Source organism: Channa argus, chromosome 21, assembly GCF_033026475.1.
Source record: "Channa argus isolate prfri chromosome 21, Channa argus male v1.0, whole genome shotgun sequence".
NCBI classification, from domain to species: domain Eukaryota; kingdom Metazoa; phylum Chordata; class Actinopteri; order Anabantiformes; family Channidae; genus Channa; species Channa argus.
The window spans coordinates 5,645,566-5,665,736 of record NC_090217.1 but is presented as its reverse complement, the minus strand read 5'-3'; the positions used below and the strand labels follow the sequence as shown (position 1 = coordinate 5,665,736).

At 40.2% G+C, this 20,171-nt stretch overlaps 2 protein-coding genes across 2 annotated transcripts in view; one reads left to right on the top strand and one right to left on the bottom strand.

Annotated features, from left to right (window-relative positions):
* Positions 1–20,171, top strand: part of srgap1b (SLIT-ROBO Rho GTPase activating protein 1b) — a 66,166-nt gene that overhangs the window by 9,900 nt on the left and 36,095 nt on the right. The window contains exon 2 of the mRNA XM_067490207.1: positions 254–388. The gene's annotated coding sequence lies outside the window, so the exon portion shown is untranslated. The remainder of the gene's footprint in view (positions 1–253; positions 389–20,171) is intronic.
* On the bottom strand, positions 3,695–7,943 carry LOC137106640 (arg8-vasotocin receptor-like). Its single transcript, XM_067490227.1, has 2 exons — positions 6,606–7,943; positions 3,695–4,147 (listed from the first exon to the last, which is right to left on the bottom strand). Exons 1-2 carry the CDS (start codon positions 7,582–7,584, stop codon positions 3,861–3,863), a joined length of 1,266 nt encoding a protein of 421 aa, XP_067346328.1. The 5' UTR covers positions 7,585–7,943; the 3' UTR covers positions 3,695–3,860.

Here is a 20,171-nt window from a genome sequence, read left to right as displayed (position 1 = left end):
GTTCGATTCAGCCTCCAGCCTCAGTTTTTCCTGCAAAGAACTCAATCATACGTCACAAGATGAAATATGTGGCATAATGGCTCCCACCATCCTCATTTGCAGTGTGCGATGATCACCACGGCCTTCACAGCATCAATAACATTGAGATGGACGCAGCCGACAACGTCTCTGCCTCAGTCTCGGTTCCCGCACATTAGTTTGTAATTGCACCACTGGCAGCGTTTTATTTCCTTTTTTTTTCTTTTTATTTCAGACAAATCGAGGCCAGGCAGTCGAAGCTGCCAGCTACCTGTTCGGGGACAAGAGAGTAATCATAAACCACCTGCGCCTGGTGCTGCCATCCTGCATCCAGATGGAAAACATCTTTTTTCCTCAACATATTACCAGTGTAAGTACAAAGTAAAAATCCCGTGTAGGTGCAGGAGTAGAAGTGATGGGTCATTTTGGTATAAATTAATAAATAGTAATACGGTTGTAGGTCAGTTGTTAGTCATTAAAAAGGTGTTTTTAATACGTGTCCGGTAAGATCGCTATGTGGGAAAACAACATTACACACGTCCCGACTCATTGGCTATAAAAGCACATGTTGCACATTTGATGTCAGGTGTCCGACCACCTGCTGCCATGCTGCTGTTTGATCAGTACTGTCCTAACAACTGTTCTTGATACTAATTCTTTAAAGAAGCAAACAGTTAAAGTTACAGTGGAGAACGTGGATAATCTTCTACAGCACGAGTCTATTTACCTTTTGGATAGAATAATGAGATTAACGTCATCTGAGTCCAACAGCTACCACGTCTTTAATAAGCCAAGCAACTAGTAAATATAATCAGGTTTAACGTGTAGTGCTTTTTAAGAAAGAGCAAGTAACTCTTTGCTCATGTGTACCTGGTCAGCAACAGGCCTTCGGGATCTCAAATCACTCTCTGAGAGGATCTCTGCCAAAACATTAAAGCAACAGTGTATAAACAACACAGTAAAGCTTAAATGTTAATTATAAAGACGTATCTTGTGTTGTTATATTAGCCGTTTAAAGCTTGTAAGAGAAAAGGAGAGAGAAACAAAAATGAATTCTACAGTACAGGGATAAATTAAATAGACTTGCCAAGCAGAGCTCTTTGGACAAATTAACAATAATAGATCATGTAGAACCATCAGACTTGGCAGTGCAAGACAGAATTACTGACCCTGATGCACTACCCCCACTCACATACGCAGACATTGTCCATTATCTTGTTTTTGGACAGAGTGCACTCACTCTGGATGAGTTTAACAGTCTTAAATCTCTTAATGCTCATCAGCAGTTTTGCAGTGGCTGGGCACAAGATCTCTGTGAAAGTCACCTACACGTCTCTAAATCATTTCTCATGCTTTCACATGCGTCACCCAAACATTCACTCACACATCCTGGAGCCAAACCAGCTTTATTTATACACAAAATGAGCTGCCTGAACGCCTGAATTTAAAGTGACGTGCCATCAACTGCGCATTCTCTAAAAACCTATGGTTTGTCCAAATGACAATGTCAACCTATGTTTTCTATCCCTGTTCTATCCACTGTGCATCACCTGGATCAGGTATATTCAGCTGGAAGATACGATCTCAGATTAGGGCGGGATGGGGCAGGACAAAGTTCTGATTATTGGATCCACACACCATATCCAGGTTATCAGCAGTAGTAAGCCAATAGTTGAGTAGGGGTGCTGGAAAACGAGCAGGGCAGGGGGGTCCCTGAGGACCAGGATTGGGACATAGAGTGCAGTAAGCATAGTATGGCTCAGCACAGGCTGAACGTGGTTCACCCAGTTCTTGAAAGCTGCTATTGTTTTTTTTTTTTTTATCTCCATTAACCAACGAAAGCTGGAAGCAGGTGTATCACCTGAAAACCTGGTAGTGTCCACCAAGTTTCTGTATATGCAAACAGAGTGGGGCAGAAAACATACAGACATCATGTGATGATCCAAGGAGAAACCTTTATCTTTCTCTGCAGTACAGTATATCACAGCGATGTATAGATGACAGTATTCATTATATTTAGTAAACACCTTTTATAAATGACACACATCCGGAAATAAAGTTCAACGTGCTAAATCTGGTATGTGTGACGTCTGGAAACATTCGCAAAGTGCAATTTTAATGACATTGACATTTTGAAATTTGAAATTCAAAGCAACATGTAAAATGTAACTTTTTTGTACATTTTGACAGTTTTGTGTTTCAGTCTTTAATAATCCATCCTATTCATAGGGTCTATGAAGTCACTACAGCTGGAAAGTAAATGAAGAGCAAGGAAATTTCCCTTTCAAATGTAGTGGAGTACAATTAGAAAGTAGCCCACAATAAATTATATATATATATATATATATATAATTTAATAACTATTATTTCAATTCTATTTAATGAGTAATACATTTTGAAAAAAGGTCCAAAATTAGTTGTAGCCCTTTTCAAAGTGCAATAATCAGACTTTGCTGACACACTGCACTTTTAGGTACTTATACCTTGTGGGATTACTTCCATTTGATGTACTTTACGACAATTTAAAGAAGAATACCTTTTTTGCAAATGTAGATTTGCATAATAATAGTGTATCCTACTAAATTGGGATACATTGTCGTATAAAGGAGAAAGCGTTTGCCTTACATTTTCCAAATGTGCTCTGTGTGTTTCACACCAAGTCTCTGTAGCAATTTGTAATCAGTTACTAGAAAACTGAATTGGGTTCTGGTTGAGCTAAACCAAAGCTTATTTAAAGCTCAAATACGTGTTTTTGTAAACTGAGGGACAAATGTACAGACACAGCCTAGACATGCTGTCACTTTGTGAGGATGCTGTGTTGCATTTTGCCAACACAAACAGATTTCATTTTATTTTATTTGGGTCTTCATTGCCCGGGAAGTAGTGCAAGTCTTAAATGGAGAGCTGATCTGATATAGGACATTTTAGATTGTGTTTGAGAAGTAAGAAAAAACTCATTCAAAATCACTTTGTTTTCACAATTGATATTTGTGACTGAAACTAGTAAAACTCCTAAAAACAGGCTGTTTCTGAACTGTTGGCTGGTGGGCCGCTGTGCTGCATGTTGAGATAAGAATGGGCATTTTTAAAAATAGTTTTCTATTAAATAATCTGATTTTCTGCTGTCCTTTCATAAACCTCAAATGTTTGTGGCCTAAATGTCACAGCTTAACACAAGAAGGTTATAGGATCAGTTTCTTTGACATTAAGTACGTACTCGGATGTGCTTGTAGTTGTTTGTTGATCTGTAGTTTTGTCTGCGCTCAAAGACTAAACATGTATCTTTGGACCCCACGGCTGCTTGTGACACCCTCCTTCATTACCATGAACAAACAAATTAGTTTGGACTCAAAAACACAAAGAAATGTCAAACAGCTGCAGTGCATTAAATGTGAAACAAGTTTGGCCACTATCACACACATTTCTGTGCACAACATCACATTTAGGTGCATTCAAACCAAATCTGGGAGAGTTTACTCCCAGTTTGGAAGAGCAGAAGGTCTGCTTCCTCTTCTAGAAGGGTTTATCTCAAAACCTACAAGTAACAACTCAAGGAACATGTTTACATTATGAAAGCAAGTAGTTTCCTCATGCATTGGACACTTAATTCGAACAAAGAGTGGAAACAAACAGAAGCAGACTTTTTGCAGGCATGCTCTTGACATATTTTGGGGTTATTAAAGTCTCTTTCCCACAACCATCTAAGAATGAACCTTTTCCACTTTGGACCAGGCCAAAGAAAAGAAACTGAAGGTGCGACTGTGCTCAGATGATTTATATCTTCCATTGCTGCTAAAAGCCAGCAGTCATCAGTTAACCCCATACACATGGTGCTTGACTGGTCAGGAGGCAGATCTGGCCTGTGCACAGTTTGTGGGTGTGGTGGGGTTGAGGTCTCTGAACGGCTCTGAAAGCCGCGGAACCTGCAGGCGGGACAGGAGCGTGGTCCTGCGGATGCTGCTGTCCGAATCCTGGTGGCCGAGCTTGTTCCTGAGACGGGGGCAACACAGCAGGCTGCCGGCAAAGTCCGAGAGGAGGTGGCCGCTGAAGATCATGTATATCCAGGGGTTGAAGCAGCTGTTGAGGCTGGCCAGCAGGGCGGACAGCGTCACGATGGTATTCTCAGAATCTGCATGGAAACACAGATTCATGATGGTGTACATATTTACCTTACATGACCCATGATCTGCTAATGAAACCATGGCCTGATTGACATCCTAGAAAGCCCCAGGACAAAATGTTCCACTGGGCCACCACTGAACTAAATTGCGATTTTAATATTTGCAGCTTTCTCAGTTTTCAGATTAACATCTGAACTTGTGTAAACGATAATTAATGTTTTCAAACTTACAGTGTTACGATGGATTAATACTACGTTGCCTGATGTCCTCCTGTAAAATATGACCCTGTAGGGCTTTTTTTGTACGAGCAGGGGGAAATGACCTATAGAGCAAACTTAACACAGTCACCTGACTCCCACAGTTGAAAGTCATGTGCATGTTTCTTCTTTTAAAAGGTTTCGTTGGTATGTAAGCTCCAAAATTGGCTTTTTTTTACTACTAACTAAAGGGCTGATGAGTAGTTAGAAGTAAAGATTTGTGAAAACAAATTTTTAAAATCAGATTTTTGAAGTGGTTTTCTCCTTGAATCTGCATCAAATTAAACTTAACAGCACGTGTGGAGCAAATCTCGACTCGACATTCATGTTCTCGACAGCATCAAGTTCAGCAGTGTTCAAGTAGAACAGACTGGGGACGGTTGCAACGTGGAGCAGTTGCAGAATAGCTTATTCCTCCAGTCATACTTCCAGAGAGAAAGCAGAAAGCACTTCAAGGCAAAAAATAATTTTTTATTTTCCATGGTCAGATTTTGTTGTCATAGCGTACGGTGTAAACTGTTTGCATGAGGCATTGTAAAGTCAGTCCATTTTGATCAGTGTTTTTTAGATGTGGGGACCACTTCAACCCCCCCTAACTTCTGAAAGACTCAGCCTCTCTGAGATGCTCATTTTTTAAAAGCTCTTCTGTTCCAGATATTTTTATCTTGTGGAACATTCCTAAAAGTTTTCCAGTCTTTCGTTGCCCCTATCTCAACTTTTTAAAAAGCAGATATTTTCCGCAACAATTAAATTTCTGATTCAACATTTCTTACATTTTTTTTCTGCAAAATGTATAATCAAAAATATGGTTCTAGTGATTTGCAAAATCTACATTTTTATGGTGTCCCAACCTCTCTTGAACTGTTTCTAATTAACTCTATGAAAAATAATGTACTTGGAAACTTTGTACGTTGTAAAATTGCAGGTTAAAGTTTTACAACCAAATAGTCAAAGCTGCAAAAGGCGAAGTCAATGAATCACCAAGGGAAGTGGGCTCTATCCTTCATTAACATCGTCCTGCTCAACAAAGTGACTGAAATTTTAACCGGCATCTAAACGTGTGCGGTTTGTCCTCCACAAAAACTTTAGAGTGATGCAATATTAAAGAACAACCACTATTACAGTTTCAGTGTGAGAGCTGAAGCCTGTCACTGTGTCCAGGCCTCAGTCTCTCATTCAGCATCTTTTCAATCTTTTTGAAAAAAAGAAGCTGAAACCTGAATTTAAAAACTACAGCTGCCACAAACAAACTACAAATCCACCAGTGTGGGTACTTACAGTAACCATATCACATCTCACTCATGCTTTAAGGTTTTTTAATCAACAGTTTACAGTCCCCTTTGACCTGCTGTTCTTAAAGACATACTGTACAGTATTCAGCTCGCTCATGGATGCTGTCTTGACGTCAGAGTAGCCAGTTTCCCACTTGCTAATACGTTTCATAGAAACACTTAAGTAATTATTATAACTGTGAAAGTAAAGTTGTCAACACTTTGAAGTGCCCACAAGGACATTAGAGATTTCTAAGTGGCCCCAAGCATTTGAAAAGCAACAATTCCATCTGACTAAAATATCTGGAAACTCCAGTAATGATAGAGAAGCACAAGACAACTGACAGATGCCATCTCAAGCTGTCAGATGGACGTGACATATGAAGTTGGAATTATTGATGATGATATTGTTCATCATCATGTTATTTTTATGGTTATCCCATGGATGTTAAGCATGTGGCATGAGAACAGAGCTACAGAGCGTTTTACTGTTGGTTAATAGGTGGCTAATGTGGTGGATGGTTGTACATTAATAAACTTTGGTCACGAAAACGGCAAATTTCAATACAAATAATAAAAATAAAATTCCTGCTGCCTTCGTACAAGTTGTATCTACTGTATACGCCTGCTTTTACTTTGAAACTTTGTGCAGTTGATTTTAATTTTTTTTTTTAATTTTTTTTTTCAGTTTTCTGCAGTTTTTTCACTTGGAATTATTCCAGTTCCAATAAATGGAGAAAACTTGCTGATTGCCAGGCACAACTTAATTACATGGAAATACTATCAAATCTAACCAATATTAACTAATCAAATGTTACTTTTTATCCGTTTATTATGCGCAGAAGCTTGTGGGTGAATGGAGACACGTTTAATTTCTTCTTTAAAAGGTGCAATTACGCACGGGCGCTTTATTTCCAATAGTGGAGTCCAAAACTTACCGTGCCAGGGGAAGGTCTCGTCCCACACTGACCACATCTGCACGGTGAAGAAAGGCGCCCAGCACACCACGTACACCACCACGATCACGAAAGTCATCTTCACCGTGCGTAATTTGGCGCGGGAGATGGTGCTGACGCTGCTGACAGAGTTCCTGCTGAGCATCCCGTTCTTGCTGGCCTCTGCCACCGCTCCGGCGCTCCTCCTCCGGGTCTTGAACTTTAAGTTCCTCCACATTGTGCGGCAGATGAATCCGTAGCAGAGCACGAGCACGAGCACGGGCACAAGGAAGATCCCCGCCGTGATCCAGGTGATGTACGCGCGCGGCCCCCAAGGTTCCATAAAGTGCGCCCAGCAGTCGTAGACGGCCGAGCCGGGCTCCACCTCGCTCAGGGAGAAGATGAAGTACTGCGGGGTGCTGAGAACCAGGCTGCACGCCCAGGTGGAGCCGATCATGATATATGCGCGCTGCGTGGGCTGCTGGATCGTCTGCAGCGGGTGGCAGATGGCGATGTAGCGGTCCAGGGTCATCATCACCATCATGTAGGTGGAGGCGAACATGCCCAACACCTGCAGGTGTTTCACGATACGGCACAGAAAGTCTGGCCCGTAGAAGCGGAAGGTGATCTCCCAACAAAGCTGCGGCAGCACTTGGAAAAACGCCACTACCAAGTCCGCCAGGCTCAGGTGCTTAATGAACAGGTGCATGCGCGACGGTTTCCGCCGGGTTTTGTGCATGGCCAGTAGCACGCTTAGGTTCCCCACCACAGCCGCGAGAAACGCGAGACTCAGGACAGTGATCTCGATTTTGGCCACCTCCTCGTTCCGTCCAAACGGGTCAGTGGCGTTCCCTTTCTCGTGGACGTTTCCAGCAGCCGCAGCGGCGCCTGTTTCCTGCCGGTGCGTTAAGTTGAGCCCCTCGGTGCAGTTTCTGCCCGTGAAGTTGCGCAATAAATCTGAAGGGAAGAGCATGGTGGCCATTTCTCGTCAGGGCGCACGCAGGTGCTTTGCCCGTTTGTGCGTCACCGTAACCAGAGAGACTGTGGCTGTCACTCTCCTCGGTTACTCCAACATGTAGACGGACTGGTCACCGGGTGGACACAGGGAGACTGAACCGGTTAAAAACCACAAACAATTTCTCCATCCATGGCGCACAGCAGGTCGTGGATGGAATCCGAGCAGCGCTGAAGCAGACGCAGCCTCTTTTAAAGGCTCCTGCCCCCCCTCCCCGCAAAACACTTTCTACACACATTTAAATAGACCCCAGCATTGGGCGCGTCACACGCGTCCTTCTTCCTCCCTGTCACTAAAAAAACACAGCACGCTTTTGTTAAACGTGTGAACGAATATTATTTAAGAATTTAAGTTCACAGAACACAAGACAAAATGTCAAATGACAAATGGAAAATGATAAGGCAACAAAGGAAGAATGGAAAACCTAAAAGAACAAATCATTAAATAAAATTTTCTTTTTATTTTCAGACATTTAAGCTTTTCTCTTCATTTTATGATTTTCAATATCCAATAATTCTACAAAACGAAGGAAGAATAGCCGGAATCAATTTTGTCCATTTATCACATTGGATCCATAGAAATATCTTTCACTTTACCTCTATTAATCATCTTTAACATAGAAAACAATAGAAAAACCACTGAATGAAAATATGTCATCACGTATACAGTGGTGATGCCTTCAAGTGTCAAAACAACAAACAAACGGTGATTCAAAGCCTGAAGTGTTCGAACAACACAATTCTTGCCATTTCTTGTCAGCTGATTAATTCACTAATAATCTCCAGGGGAACATTTCCTATAATATGTCTAGAAACTTGCTGTCTTGATAAAGTTGCTGAATCAGCAGGATCCACAGTCGCAGTGTCTCATCAGAAACCCACTCCAAATTTGCTTCTTTACTTAAGAAGCATTCCTTCTTTTTTTAGTTTTTATTTTTTAGCACTTCAAACTAACTTCAGAACACACACATTGTAATAAATGTAATAAAGATTGTGATTTTAATATTTCCTGTTCTGGTAAGTGATTTTAATCCTGTCCAAACACACAATAATTACAGACACAATAACACTCTGACCGGTCTTCCTGTCATTTTAATCCTGTCTTTGGTGACATTTTTTCCAACAGCTCAGTGTGAACAGAACAAATCATCAGTCTGTGGTAATGTCAGCTGCAGCCATTTTCTCTTGAGCCTTGTGGTTCATAATTTGGCTAATTAGCACCATCATACTTGATCAGATGTAGCAGAGTGATCTATTAGCACTTCCTGTTTCCAGTGTCCCCGTGGATGTGCCGACAACCTTCACTGGATTATACTTTATCACTGAAGAACAGTTTAAAATGTGATTACTCTCAGATGAACTATGTCTTCTACTGTTTGATTTCTCAGTTGATGTCTGTTGTCAGGCATCAGAGATATGAGGACATACTTGTATACTCAGTTTAAGTCGCAATGAATGTGTGTATTAAGATTCTGGACATTATGATTCATTTGTGCCTCACGTCCAGTGCTCCCCTTAGGAAGCTTTTTGCTGTTCTCTTTGTCCTGTCCCTGTCGATTGTAGATCATTAAAATGCTATGTACTGTAGAACAATTAGTTAAATTACACAGGAGCACAGTGTATATACCATTTCCTACTTACTCCATCCATAGGGGAATTTAACAACCTATTGACTGGATGTCTACTCAGTTTTGTTGTGTACTGTAGGATGGACAAGATCCCGCTTCTTCATGAAAATCAAAACAACTTTTACAGCAACTGGGCAAATCAGGCAACACGGACAACAGGTTAGTTTATCATAGCTCCAGTGCCCCAGATCTTTGTGAAAGTGAAAACCTATTGCAGTCTACTGTAGGTCATAACTTAATTAGATTTTTAGTTTGTTTTGATAAATTAGACGTTTGTTTGTTTGTTTTCCAACATTAAGTGTATTATATGCTGAATTCTGCGTCACAGTCCCTTGAATCCTCTTTGTCTGTGGTAGAATTTCTTCCTCTGACAAAGTATATCATAATTTCTTGCACTCCTGCCATACAAGGCCACAACGTGGTATCTTAATGTTCAATCTATATGCAAGGAGCGTGAGTGGAGCGAGGGACTGGGATGTAACAGAAGCCAACTGTGTTTTTCATGTCAAGTGGTTGTACAGCGGCAGAGACAGCCGCCGATGCAGACTATTACATAATGTGTTTTAAAACAATGGTGGGTAATAGTCGGGGCTGTCAGGACTTGTAGATTTATTACACTGTGATTGTGAAACCTGCCGGACTCGCATAATAATAAGAATAGAACCCAGGTTGGTGTACACGCTGATAGGAACCCAGATGCTGGCACACACATGTTACAGTAGATACAGGGATTTAATCACAAACTTTTATTTTCGGCTTTTATTTTTTTTTATTGGCTTTGTCATCAAAAATTACAATGACACATGTTTTTCCTCTTGATATGGTTCCATTGTGTCATGTAATAGCACACACATGAGGAATTTATCTGGGTATTCAACAAAAAACAAAAAAACAAATTCAGTCTAACGTGAAACCAAATAGACGCATGAGATGCTAAAAGCTAAGTAAACACTCCTCAATGTAAGCTGTGGCTCAGCTTAATGTAGAGGTGGCATATCTGTGAGGAACTTTGACTGAACCTATTCTCACATTTGTACACTCTAACAGCAGTACATGGTCTTGTGAGTGATTTTAATCCCATCCACAGTATATGTAGAAGGTTTTCACTCCCACCCCAGAAATAATTACTGCCACAATTACCTACCGTTTTATTGATCAGTGTGGAATTAGACTTTTTTTAAAGAATGAAATCTAATCTGTGGAGCAAGACGCCATAAAACTTATCATATGTTCTGCTTTAATGTCTGCTGCCCTGGTCATTTAAATTGTTTACATTTGGGCAAACTAGCCCCATAAACGGATGCCAGATTGGTTATAAGCGGTTCGTGTTTGCAGTACCTATGGATGTACACACACCTATGAGTGGATAACTTCAACTGCATCATCTCCACGCAAAGAAAAGAACAGGAAATATGTGTCATTGTCTAATAATTTTTCAAAAGGATCCCATGACAAATAGATTCTGATCTTGTGATTATATACTGTATATTACTGGCAAAACAACTGTAGCTCTTCAGTACTTGCCTGACAATTCTTTTCAGTATCAAAGTAATTAAGTTGTTGTTATCAATACCTATAATAGCAAAAATTCACAGTTAATAGGAAATTTAAAAAATGTGGTAGTGTTATACATTCTGGTTTTTTGCTATAATTTTGTGTATGGATAAAGAGTCTTTAAACATCATTAGGTGCTTAGTTTTTGTCCCCCAAAACGGATTATGTTGGTTTTCCTGAGCCAGAAGTGTCCGCATCTGTCCCCATGTATCATTGGTATACGACATTATCAGGCCTCGCAGATGTGTCTCTGCAGTGAGACTGGAAATAAACTTAGAGTTTAGGTTTTACTTTATCTACACATTAGCCCGTTCAGTCTGCTCGACTTCAATAAAATGTCCAGTGTGGACAGCTCAGCTTCACTCGATCAAAAGACTTCCGCCTTTTTATGTTTGCGGTGCACATGAAACTGCGGTGACTCTGACATATTATGTTCTTCAGCTATATGTCTAATGCAAAAACTGACCTTTTTCTTGAATAAAACCTGACTTTAAGCTTTTAAACCTTCAGAGGAGCGGAAACACGTGAGCCAGGCTTTTGTGAGTGCAAAGACACATCCTTGATACTCAGGCAGAAACATTATGACTGTACATTCTGCACTCTGACTTTTCTGCAAATTGTTAAAGGTAAAAATTGATGCATTGATGCAAGAGGTTAGTCTGATCATCTGTTTCACAGTGAAACCCATCCAAACTGATCTGGTTCTGAGCTCTGGCAAACACTAATCCACTTCATGGGTTCGCTACACGGAGACAAAGTCGGACAGAAGGTTGAACCGTCCTCAAGTTTTGCCACAGCACAGCCCAAAGCAGGACGGGGAAACTGTTATGTGGAGTATTCTAGGTCAGTCTTAAGTTTTAAGATATAAGTCAAAAGTCCTAAACATATATTAGGTTTGTGTGTGTGTGTGTGTGTGTGTGTGTGTGTGTGTTGGCTTATACAGGTTTGTCTGCATGTCAGTTTTTGTTAACCCTATCGTTTGTTTAAGATAGGAAAATAAAATTGAATTAATCCTCCTGTGGACGGCTGATAATGAGCCCAGGTAATTAGCACAGGGACAATTTGATTTGAGGAGGGGGAGATTTGGAAAAATGGAAGGTGCATTTAAAATTACAGTTCACTGGGTTTATCTGAGGATCTGCTGAATGGGCAGGTGTGTGTGCAGCCACAAAGTGTTTAAATGTCAGAGAGAAAGTGAAGCATTAGAAATAGGCTGAGATTCAAACGCTGCCATAAAACGAAGCTTATGTGCAGCAGCAACAAACAAAACAGGATGATTACATGTGATGACGTGTGTGTGTGTGTGTGTGTGTGTGTGTATATATATATATATATATATATATACACACACACACACATATATACATATGAGCAAGGCTCACATTTCTAACAAAGCAGAGAATTTCAGCAATCTCTGCTTCATGATTAAGTTCTGCAGCTTTCTACTTGTTGATAAAGACTGGTGTGTAGAGTGTAGCAGAGCACAGAGAGGGACAGTGTGAAGTGATATTGAGTTTCATGCTAGTTTTACAATATAAATTAAGTTGCATATTGTTGTAGCAGCGTAGTACAACTGGAACTGCTCTGTCAAGTTAAAGTTAAAGTATTGAGTATTCACTCAAAATCTACTTGAAGTTCCAAAACTAAAAGCAGTCCTTATTCAGAATGACTCATTTCACATTAATAAATGTGACATTATTATAAAGGAAATGTAATAAAAAACATTAATAATGGTAGGGACAAGACACTGAACTGATGGTCTAGAAAGTTCTTCATTAATAGTCATTTTCCTCTTCTCAATGGATGTATGGATGTGTAAAATACTGAATTTCATTCTTCGTGTTAATACTTTACTGAGTAGACTTTTTTATTTTTTTAAATTTCCTCTGCCTCCGTTTAAACTATCCAGCAATGCCCGGGGAGGCTTCTGTCTTTCTCCTTTCTCTTTGTTCTGCTCATTACACAACATATATTGTAATTTGCTGTTGGGAAAGTTTAAATTAAGTTAGAGAGGAGCACAGTGAATATTTAATTCTCCACCTCCTCCTGTAATGTTATCATCGTTGTGAAACATTTTCTAATTAGCACAACACAAAGTACAGTACAGCATGTCATTTCAATTTCTTTAGGTTCGCAGCTACAATGTTTGGTCATAAATGTGTCAGAAAAATAACATTTCTGGCTTGAACACCAGTACATGCCCACAATGGGAATATTGTGTTTACTCTGAGAGACAAAACGAGAGGACTTTTGACTGAACTAAATCTATTTTAACACGCTGAGAGCTGACTACTGCAGACAATTTGACATTAAACACAAGGTTTCATGTCCTTGCACATGATATGTTGGTGGAAAACATTAAACGTTTACAACTCATGGTGAATCAAATTATATCCAAATAAATTGTGTTTATACAGCCTAATACAATCTGTACATGACACCCTCCACATGGCTGGTTTTAGAGGGTGGCCAGGGGAGCCAGGAAGATGAAACATAATAAAATGTTTAAATGAAATAAACTCAGTACTGGCCCCAGTCTGGCCACCCCTGTAAAAGGTCTGACCCTGTGTCCTTAGACCCTCAATCTTTGTCCTACACATTATCTCCCTAAAATGACATCATTGTTATAAACAGCTACAAGGACAACTGTGTATTTTTTAAAAACCAAATTTTAAGCTAAGATGCCAGCACACAAAATAATTGAAATCTCCATAGAAAAAGCACATAGTACATACTAAACATGTTAAACACCTTTAAGTGTTTGCCAGGTTTGGCTAAATTAAAACATATTTACATCCAGTTATTGTCAGCTGCTGAGTGGCAAATTCTACTGTGTCTCTGTGTGGAGCAGAGAATAAGTGTAGGTTTGCATCATTTGATATTTCAGATTAATTAAACAAATGCTACCTTAAATTAAGGGTAAATACTGTCACAGGCATTTATTATTATTTTTAAAGTATTACTAAGTACTACTGTATTTATGTATAATTCAATATATATAATTTTATGTATATTCAGTATAATCCATAATAACAGATATCGTTGACTATTATTTCTGTATGAATTACTATAACATTTCTTCTTCATAATTCTCACAAATAAATCTGGAGTATTTTTCTTAGTGGAGTACTTGTAGTTTTGTATTCATTTACATTTTAGAGCATGAATTAAAGTGGTATTTGTACTTGTAGTATTTCTCACTTTGAGAGAGGAACAGAACATGATTTGCAGTCTTCAGCATCTCTGGAGATTAGTTAGGCATCTAGTTATAGCTAGTAGTCTGTTAGTGGACACTTGGGGTTTTGTTTGGTGTATTACGTGTTTAGTTATTTGTTACCTCTCTGTTGTCATTTGCGTGTCTCTGTAGGTCCAAATCCAATCTGCCAATCAAATTAAATTTTGTATTGAATTGGTTTGACAAATTAAATTAGGGGTGGCAGCTTTAGAGGCTATTTAAATCTCATACAATCCAGGTAGTATCCAGGTTTGATTTACTAATCCACCTGTGCACATTCATATATTCTAACAGAACAAACTATAATCTAATCACGTATTTGGAACAGAGTCCAGCTGGAACAATAAATGTTTTTTTTTTTCTGAAAAATAAAAATATTTAGCTGCCTTTTGGTTGTTTGTGCTGTCATTTATTTTCTGACACCAGTAAATGTTCGCTTTCTACAGAGACAGGAGCCCATCTGGTGGTCCCCGAGGTGAAAGGACACAATGGAGAATTATTAATTGTACACAAAATATATTCATCTACTAACTCCGACGGTATGGCAGGACAGAAAAGCAGCATTATTCACATGACAAATTACCAAAACAGAACAATGTCTTCCCTCTTGACTCATTAATTTCAGTATTGTAAGTGTTTTCTCATTGAACACGTTTTCCTAACGATAGTTATATACATCACTAACTAGTTTCACAAATAGCTGTTTTCTTGTCAATTATTTTTCCCAGTGTGGTTGTGTTTTGCACATCAGTCTACTGTCTCCTTTCCTTCATGATGAGCAAATGGTTTCTTTTTGGCTCCAAATGGGAAGATTTTTTTGTGAGTTTAATGTTCAAATGCTGCAAAACCCTGGAAAAACACACAAGCTATATCTTTGAAGGTTGTGTACAGATGAAAAATGGCTCTAATTGAGCCCTTAGATACGAAGCCTGCAGCATATTGGGTCCAGCACAATAAGACAATATACCACCCACACACATACTGTAACATCATTGCTGGCCGTGAACCGGTGTGCTGCCTGTGTTTGTGTGTGTTTGTCTGATTCAGGATGCTCTCGCCACTGGGCTAATTCACTCCTGTGTTTGTTTGAGCAGAGCTGCAATAATCTCTTACAGCCTGAGCTGGTTTGTACAGCGAGAAGGGCGAATAATGGTTTGCACTGCACTCGTACACACTTCTAAGCCAAGTAGAAAAGAAAAAAAAAAGGATATTTTCCAACAAAGGCCAAGAGAAAAGGTCACGCTACGTGTCAGAGGTAATTTGTTATAAGCAGCCCGGAGAACTTGCCACAGTTCATCCGAGGATTTAAGCTGCCTCCGTATCTTGTGTGTCCTCCTGTAATTTCAGAGTCACTCCATGATGCTGATCAGGGCTCAGTGGGGGCTTTGTTTTTCTTGACTTTCTTTCTCTCTGAATGAAAGCTTTTTAAGCCTCTGGCTGTTGCTTTGGGCTTGTTGCCATGCTACAAACGTATTTTGACACTAACTTGACGCCTCACTGATTGTACTGTAAGATACAGAAGTCTATAAACAGCAGAAGTGCCTGAAATGTTTGAGTGGTGCTGTGTCAGTCCACCTGCTAATATTGTGTAGTTCCATGGACTCTAAAACACCCTCTTGGTGCCAGAGGACAGCTTCAAATATCAGCAGCAAGTCCTGTAAGTGGTGACTACTGGCCTCCATGAATCAGACTTGTTTTTTCCAGCACATCCCACTGATCCTCGATTGGATTGAATTCTGTAGAATCTGGAGGCCAAGACAACACCCTGAACTCATGCTTCTCTAGCCATTCCTGAATCCTTTTTTCACTGTGGCACGGTGCATTATCCTGTTGAAAGAAGACTGCAACCATGAAGACATGCACTTGGTCTGCAACAAACTAGGTTTCACAGTAACAGCCACTTGAAGGTCCAGGCCCAAGGATTCCCAGCAGAACACTGACTGAACCCGCTTGCCTTCTTCATTGTGCATTGTGCAAGGTTACTTGCTGCCTTACTACATGCCGCCCATTTAATCAATGTTATTCACTTCACCTCTCTGTGGTTTTAATCTTGTGGCTGATAATAATTGTAAATATTAACTCAAACCGCATGAATCCACGTTCCTTCTTTCTCATTAAAACTGCCAGTGGATATGTTGCCTTTGTTTAGGTGCATGTACTAGAAAAGCACAGCACAAACTCAGCTGTGTTTGCTCGAATCGACTTCAATCACCACATGTTCGGGTTCGGTTTGGGTTCATACAGATAAACGCGGCCTGATTCATGCTCTATGGGGAAATTAGCTAAATGTCGAAATGTCCTCCACGGACCACAGGGTCAGTGGTTCGATCCCCGGTCCTGGGTATATGTCGAAGTGTCTCTGGGCAAGACACTGAAACCCTAACAGCCCATTCCCCTCCCCAGCTGTGCAGTGCCGGTCCAAACCCGGTAGAAATTGGGGAGTGTTGCGTCAGGAAGGGCATCTGGCGTAAAAACTGTGCCAAATCAACATGCGGACAATGATCCGCTGTGACGACCCTGAACTCACAGGATAAGTGGAAAGGATGAAAAAAAGTATTAAAAAATAAATATATGTACCTGCAGATATGACAGTAGTTTCTCATTCAACACCCTGTCAGACAACCAAACTCTTAAAATGTAAATACTAGTCCTTTAATGATATTCAGTAAAACGCTGTGCTGACAGCTATATTTGTTAATTTTATCTCTTCTCCTCCCGACTGCTCGGGTAATGTGCTGTAACTCAGGCTGCACTGTCTCCAGGCAGAGACAGGCATATAATGTGTAGTACAGACTGTCTACCAAATTTGCCTGAGGCTGCTGCTGTTTGCTCACTGACAGAGAACCTGTGTAATAAAACTGGAATAAAACGTGGATTAGTAAGGTCATGTGCTGATCCTTCGCAGAAGTGCTTCAATTCTCACAAAGTGGACATTAAACACTTAATCACCATCAGAGGCTTTAGGACAGAGCCCAAGATTGACGCAGTGAATGTGTGTGTGTGTGTGTGTTTGCATAGTTAGCCTACTAAGCTGTAATTTACAGCTCTGTTCGTGGAGATAATGACTGGAAAGAACTCACGGAAAGTTCAAAGCAAGTGTGAGATAAAGGTGAATAGTTCTGTGATGTAGTTCACAGTAAAAAGAAGCTGTTTTTTAAGAGGTGCTTATTTCCACACCCAGCGGCTACAGAGCAACGCAACCCTTCATTTGGAGCTGTGTTTCTAGCCACCTGATGAATGTATATCTAACATCCTCTGACTCTCTGACGGAAGTTGAAGCTAACAACAAAGCTCCATAACGCTGCGATCAGCTGCACATTAAGGTGATAATTCTCTGTAGGTTCTCCAGTGGGAGTCTCACTTACAGTAAAACACCCCCGTCCTCCCATACAGGACCAGGAAAGGAAGACTGGGACATCATCCTAGACATTTTTCAGTGGTTGCTAGTACGGTTCAGTCTATATGTTGTAAGAACTCTCATCTGAATTCTGTCTCAACAAAAGCCAATTCCCCATATGAACATTAAAAGAGGTCTTTCATTACTTTCTGTTAATATTCACCATCAATCCATCACTTTAAGAGTTTTCGGTTGAAGTGAAGTAGTTAGTACTCTACTTCAAGTCCTCCCTCCTGCTGCTGCGTTGTATCCTCTACCACCTGCTACGCTCTGCCCTGTCCTTTAGCTTTTAGTCATCATCAAGTTACAACATAAGGAGCTAGTCAAGCAGAAATCGTTGCCTTTTTCTGACTGGTCAGGAGGGTTAGCCTCACTCAAGGGATCTCTGCAGTGCTGTTCTGTGAGTCTGAATTCATGAAAAGCTTCACAGCACCTCTTCACAAATAGATACATTTTGGGAAATATTTCTTCTAAAACATAGTCAGAAAAATTATATACTGTACTTTCTTTGAAGTCTTTTTTGTAAAACAAATTACATTTTTATGTCTCCCTTAAAAGTCCTGCAAACTTTGCGAGCACTTTGCAGATTTGTTTGTACTAAAAAGCTTGTGACTTAGTTAGTCACTGATTATTGACTTCTTATAGCTTTCATAGTTTGCCTTTGATGGTTGCCTTTGGAGTTTACCTTTTTAAGTTTGCTGTCCGGTTGTCAAGGAAACAAAGGATAGCAATAGCAGAGGAGCTGACTACGAGGTGTTGTGGACCGCAACACAACAGGGTAGAAGAAAAAGGTTCAGTGTGTAGCTGTGGAGGCACATGGTTTCTTTCCAAGTGCTGCGACTTACGTTTGATGAAGCTGTTTGTGAACGTGCGTGTGAGATTACTGCGCTTGAGCTTGTATGTACAATTGAACTGTCATCGGCTAAGTTGAAAAGCAAGTACAATAAATGTTTAATGTTCGCCATACCACAATCTCTGGAGTGAAGTATTTGCTGGAGCGTCAGGTCTGCAGTTTTGAGTAGGATCGCCTCTACGGTGACTATTTTGAGAGCTGGTGTTCAGATAAAGTGCCAAATACAATTTTGCAAAGATGCAGGACCTTTTGTTTTGCCCTCCATCACTTTTGTACACAGGAAGCATCAAATAAAGGGCTCAAAACCCAACTGTTGTTCTTTAGGGTTTTGGATATTAACCAGCCAACTATTTATCAAAGTTTTCCCAGGTTAGGGTCCACCGGGGGGGGGGGGCAGCCTGTGCCCCTGTTTCCAAAAGCTTTTGTAAAGCTCGCTTTTGTTTCATTCTCCTAATCTATACCAGACACAGTTTACTACAGAAGCACAGTGCGTGTGTTATTATGTGTCTGGAATGTGTTTACAGAGACCTGCAACAGTGGAATGTCTCGTTTCTGTTTGAGCTGAATTTTGAAGGAAATAGAGAAGCTGTGACTGTTTTAAGTGGAGTTTTCTGTCTTTTACATGGATCATCATTGTCTTTGCATGTTAAATAAAAGTTAAATAACATGACCACAACATTGATACACAACAAAAATCCCTCGTGTCAAGTTAACAGTGTTACATTTTGCTGAGTACCACTCCCATGTGGGGATAACAACTTGCACAGCTTTGTTCGACTGCTGAAGAGTTAAGATCAAGCTTTTCGAGCCACAAATACAGAATATATTCTTCATGAATGCAGTATTTCCAATTTCATTTTGAGATTAAGTTTCACAATAATTAGATTCGGTTTAGTATTTGATAAAATAAAAGTGCAAGGCGATAATTTGTCAATGAAAGAACACAATATTGTGCATTTCTAAAGCCCAATGTCATCTTTTCTACATTAACATGCGCGTGTAATTGGTGTCCTCATGGCTCTGAGCTCTGACTGTAGCTAGAAACATTTTCAGGGCATTTAAACAGCCTTGCCGTTTCTGTTTTAGCAAACAGAAAGGGAGATGGTGGAAGTGTACAGTATGTGAGAGCAAACTGTAAATCATCAGCTTGTGCTGTCTCCTTCTTTGGTGTCGTTGCTCATGTACTCAGTGTTTGCTCTGCCTCTAATAGCAGTTATTCTTCAAAGATCTCTCAAATCTTTCAAAGTAAGAAACAACCTTGGGGCCCCTGCACCTGCAGGTCAAATTACAAGCTATGTGAACAAGTACGTGATAAGAAATTGGTGTTAAGGGGGTTTAAAGAGTAATAAATGTTGTCAGAACTGCAGGGGATGAAATGATGTGTGGGCCGTGAAGAGACTGGGGGGAGATTTATGCAGCTTACAAAGGTCGTTCTTGAAATAACAAAAAACATGAGAGAGGAGCAAAAGGGAGAGGAAAATGCAACAGGTTTGTACAAAGGGAAAAGAAAAGTGGGAATCTGTAAGTCTGTAATCTGCTAGACTTCACAGCACTTACACCAGCTCCACCACGGCCCGCTTCAGTCCTGGTTGTAACTTTTCTTCAAAATTCCTGCGTGTTTATACACATCAGCAAGTCTCGGTGAGAGAGATGATTTTAACAGATTAATCCCATCCAGACAAAGAACAACAATGTTTGACATCTCAAGGTAGCTAAGCGGAGGAGAAGGGATGGAAAGGCAGAATCTGAGTTAGCTCAACATGTCCTTATGGTCTCATGGAATAAACATTTTGAAACCCTGACCCTGACCCTGGCTCATGTTTTTTTCTGACCACAACAGATAAGCCTGAACAGCAGGAAAAAGAAACAGTCATTAAGTCTCTGGTCC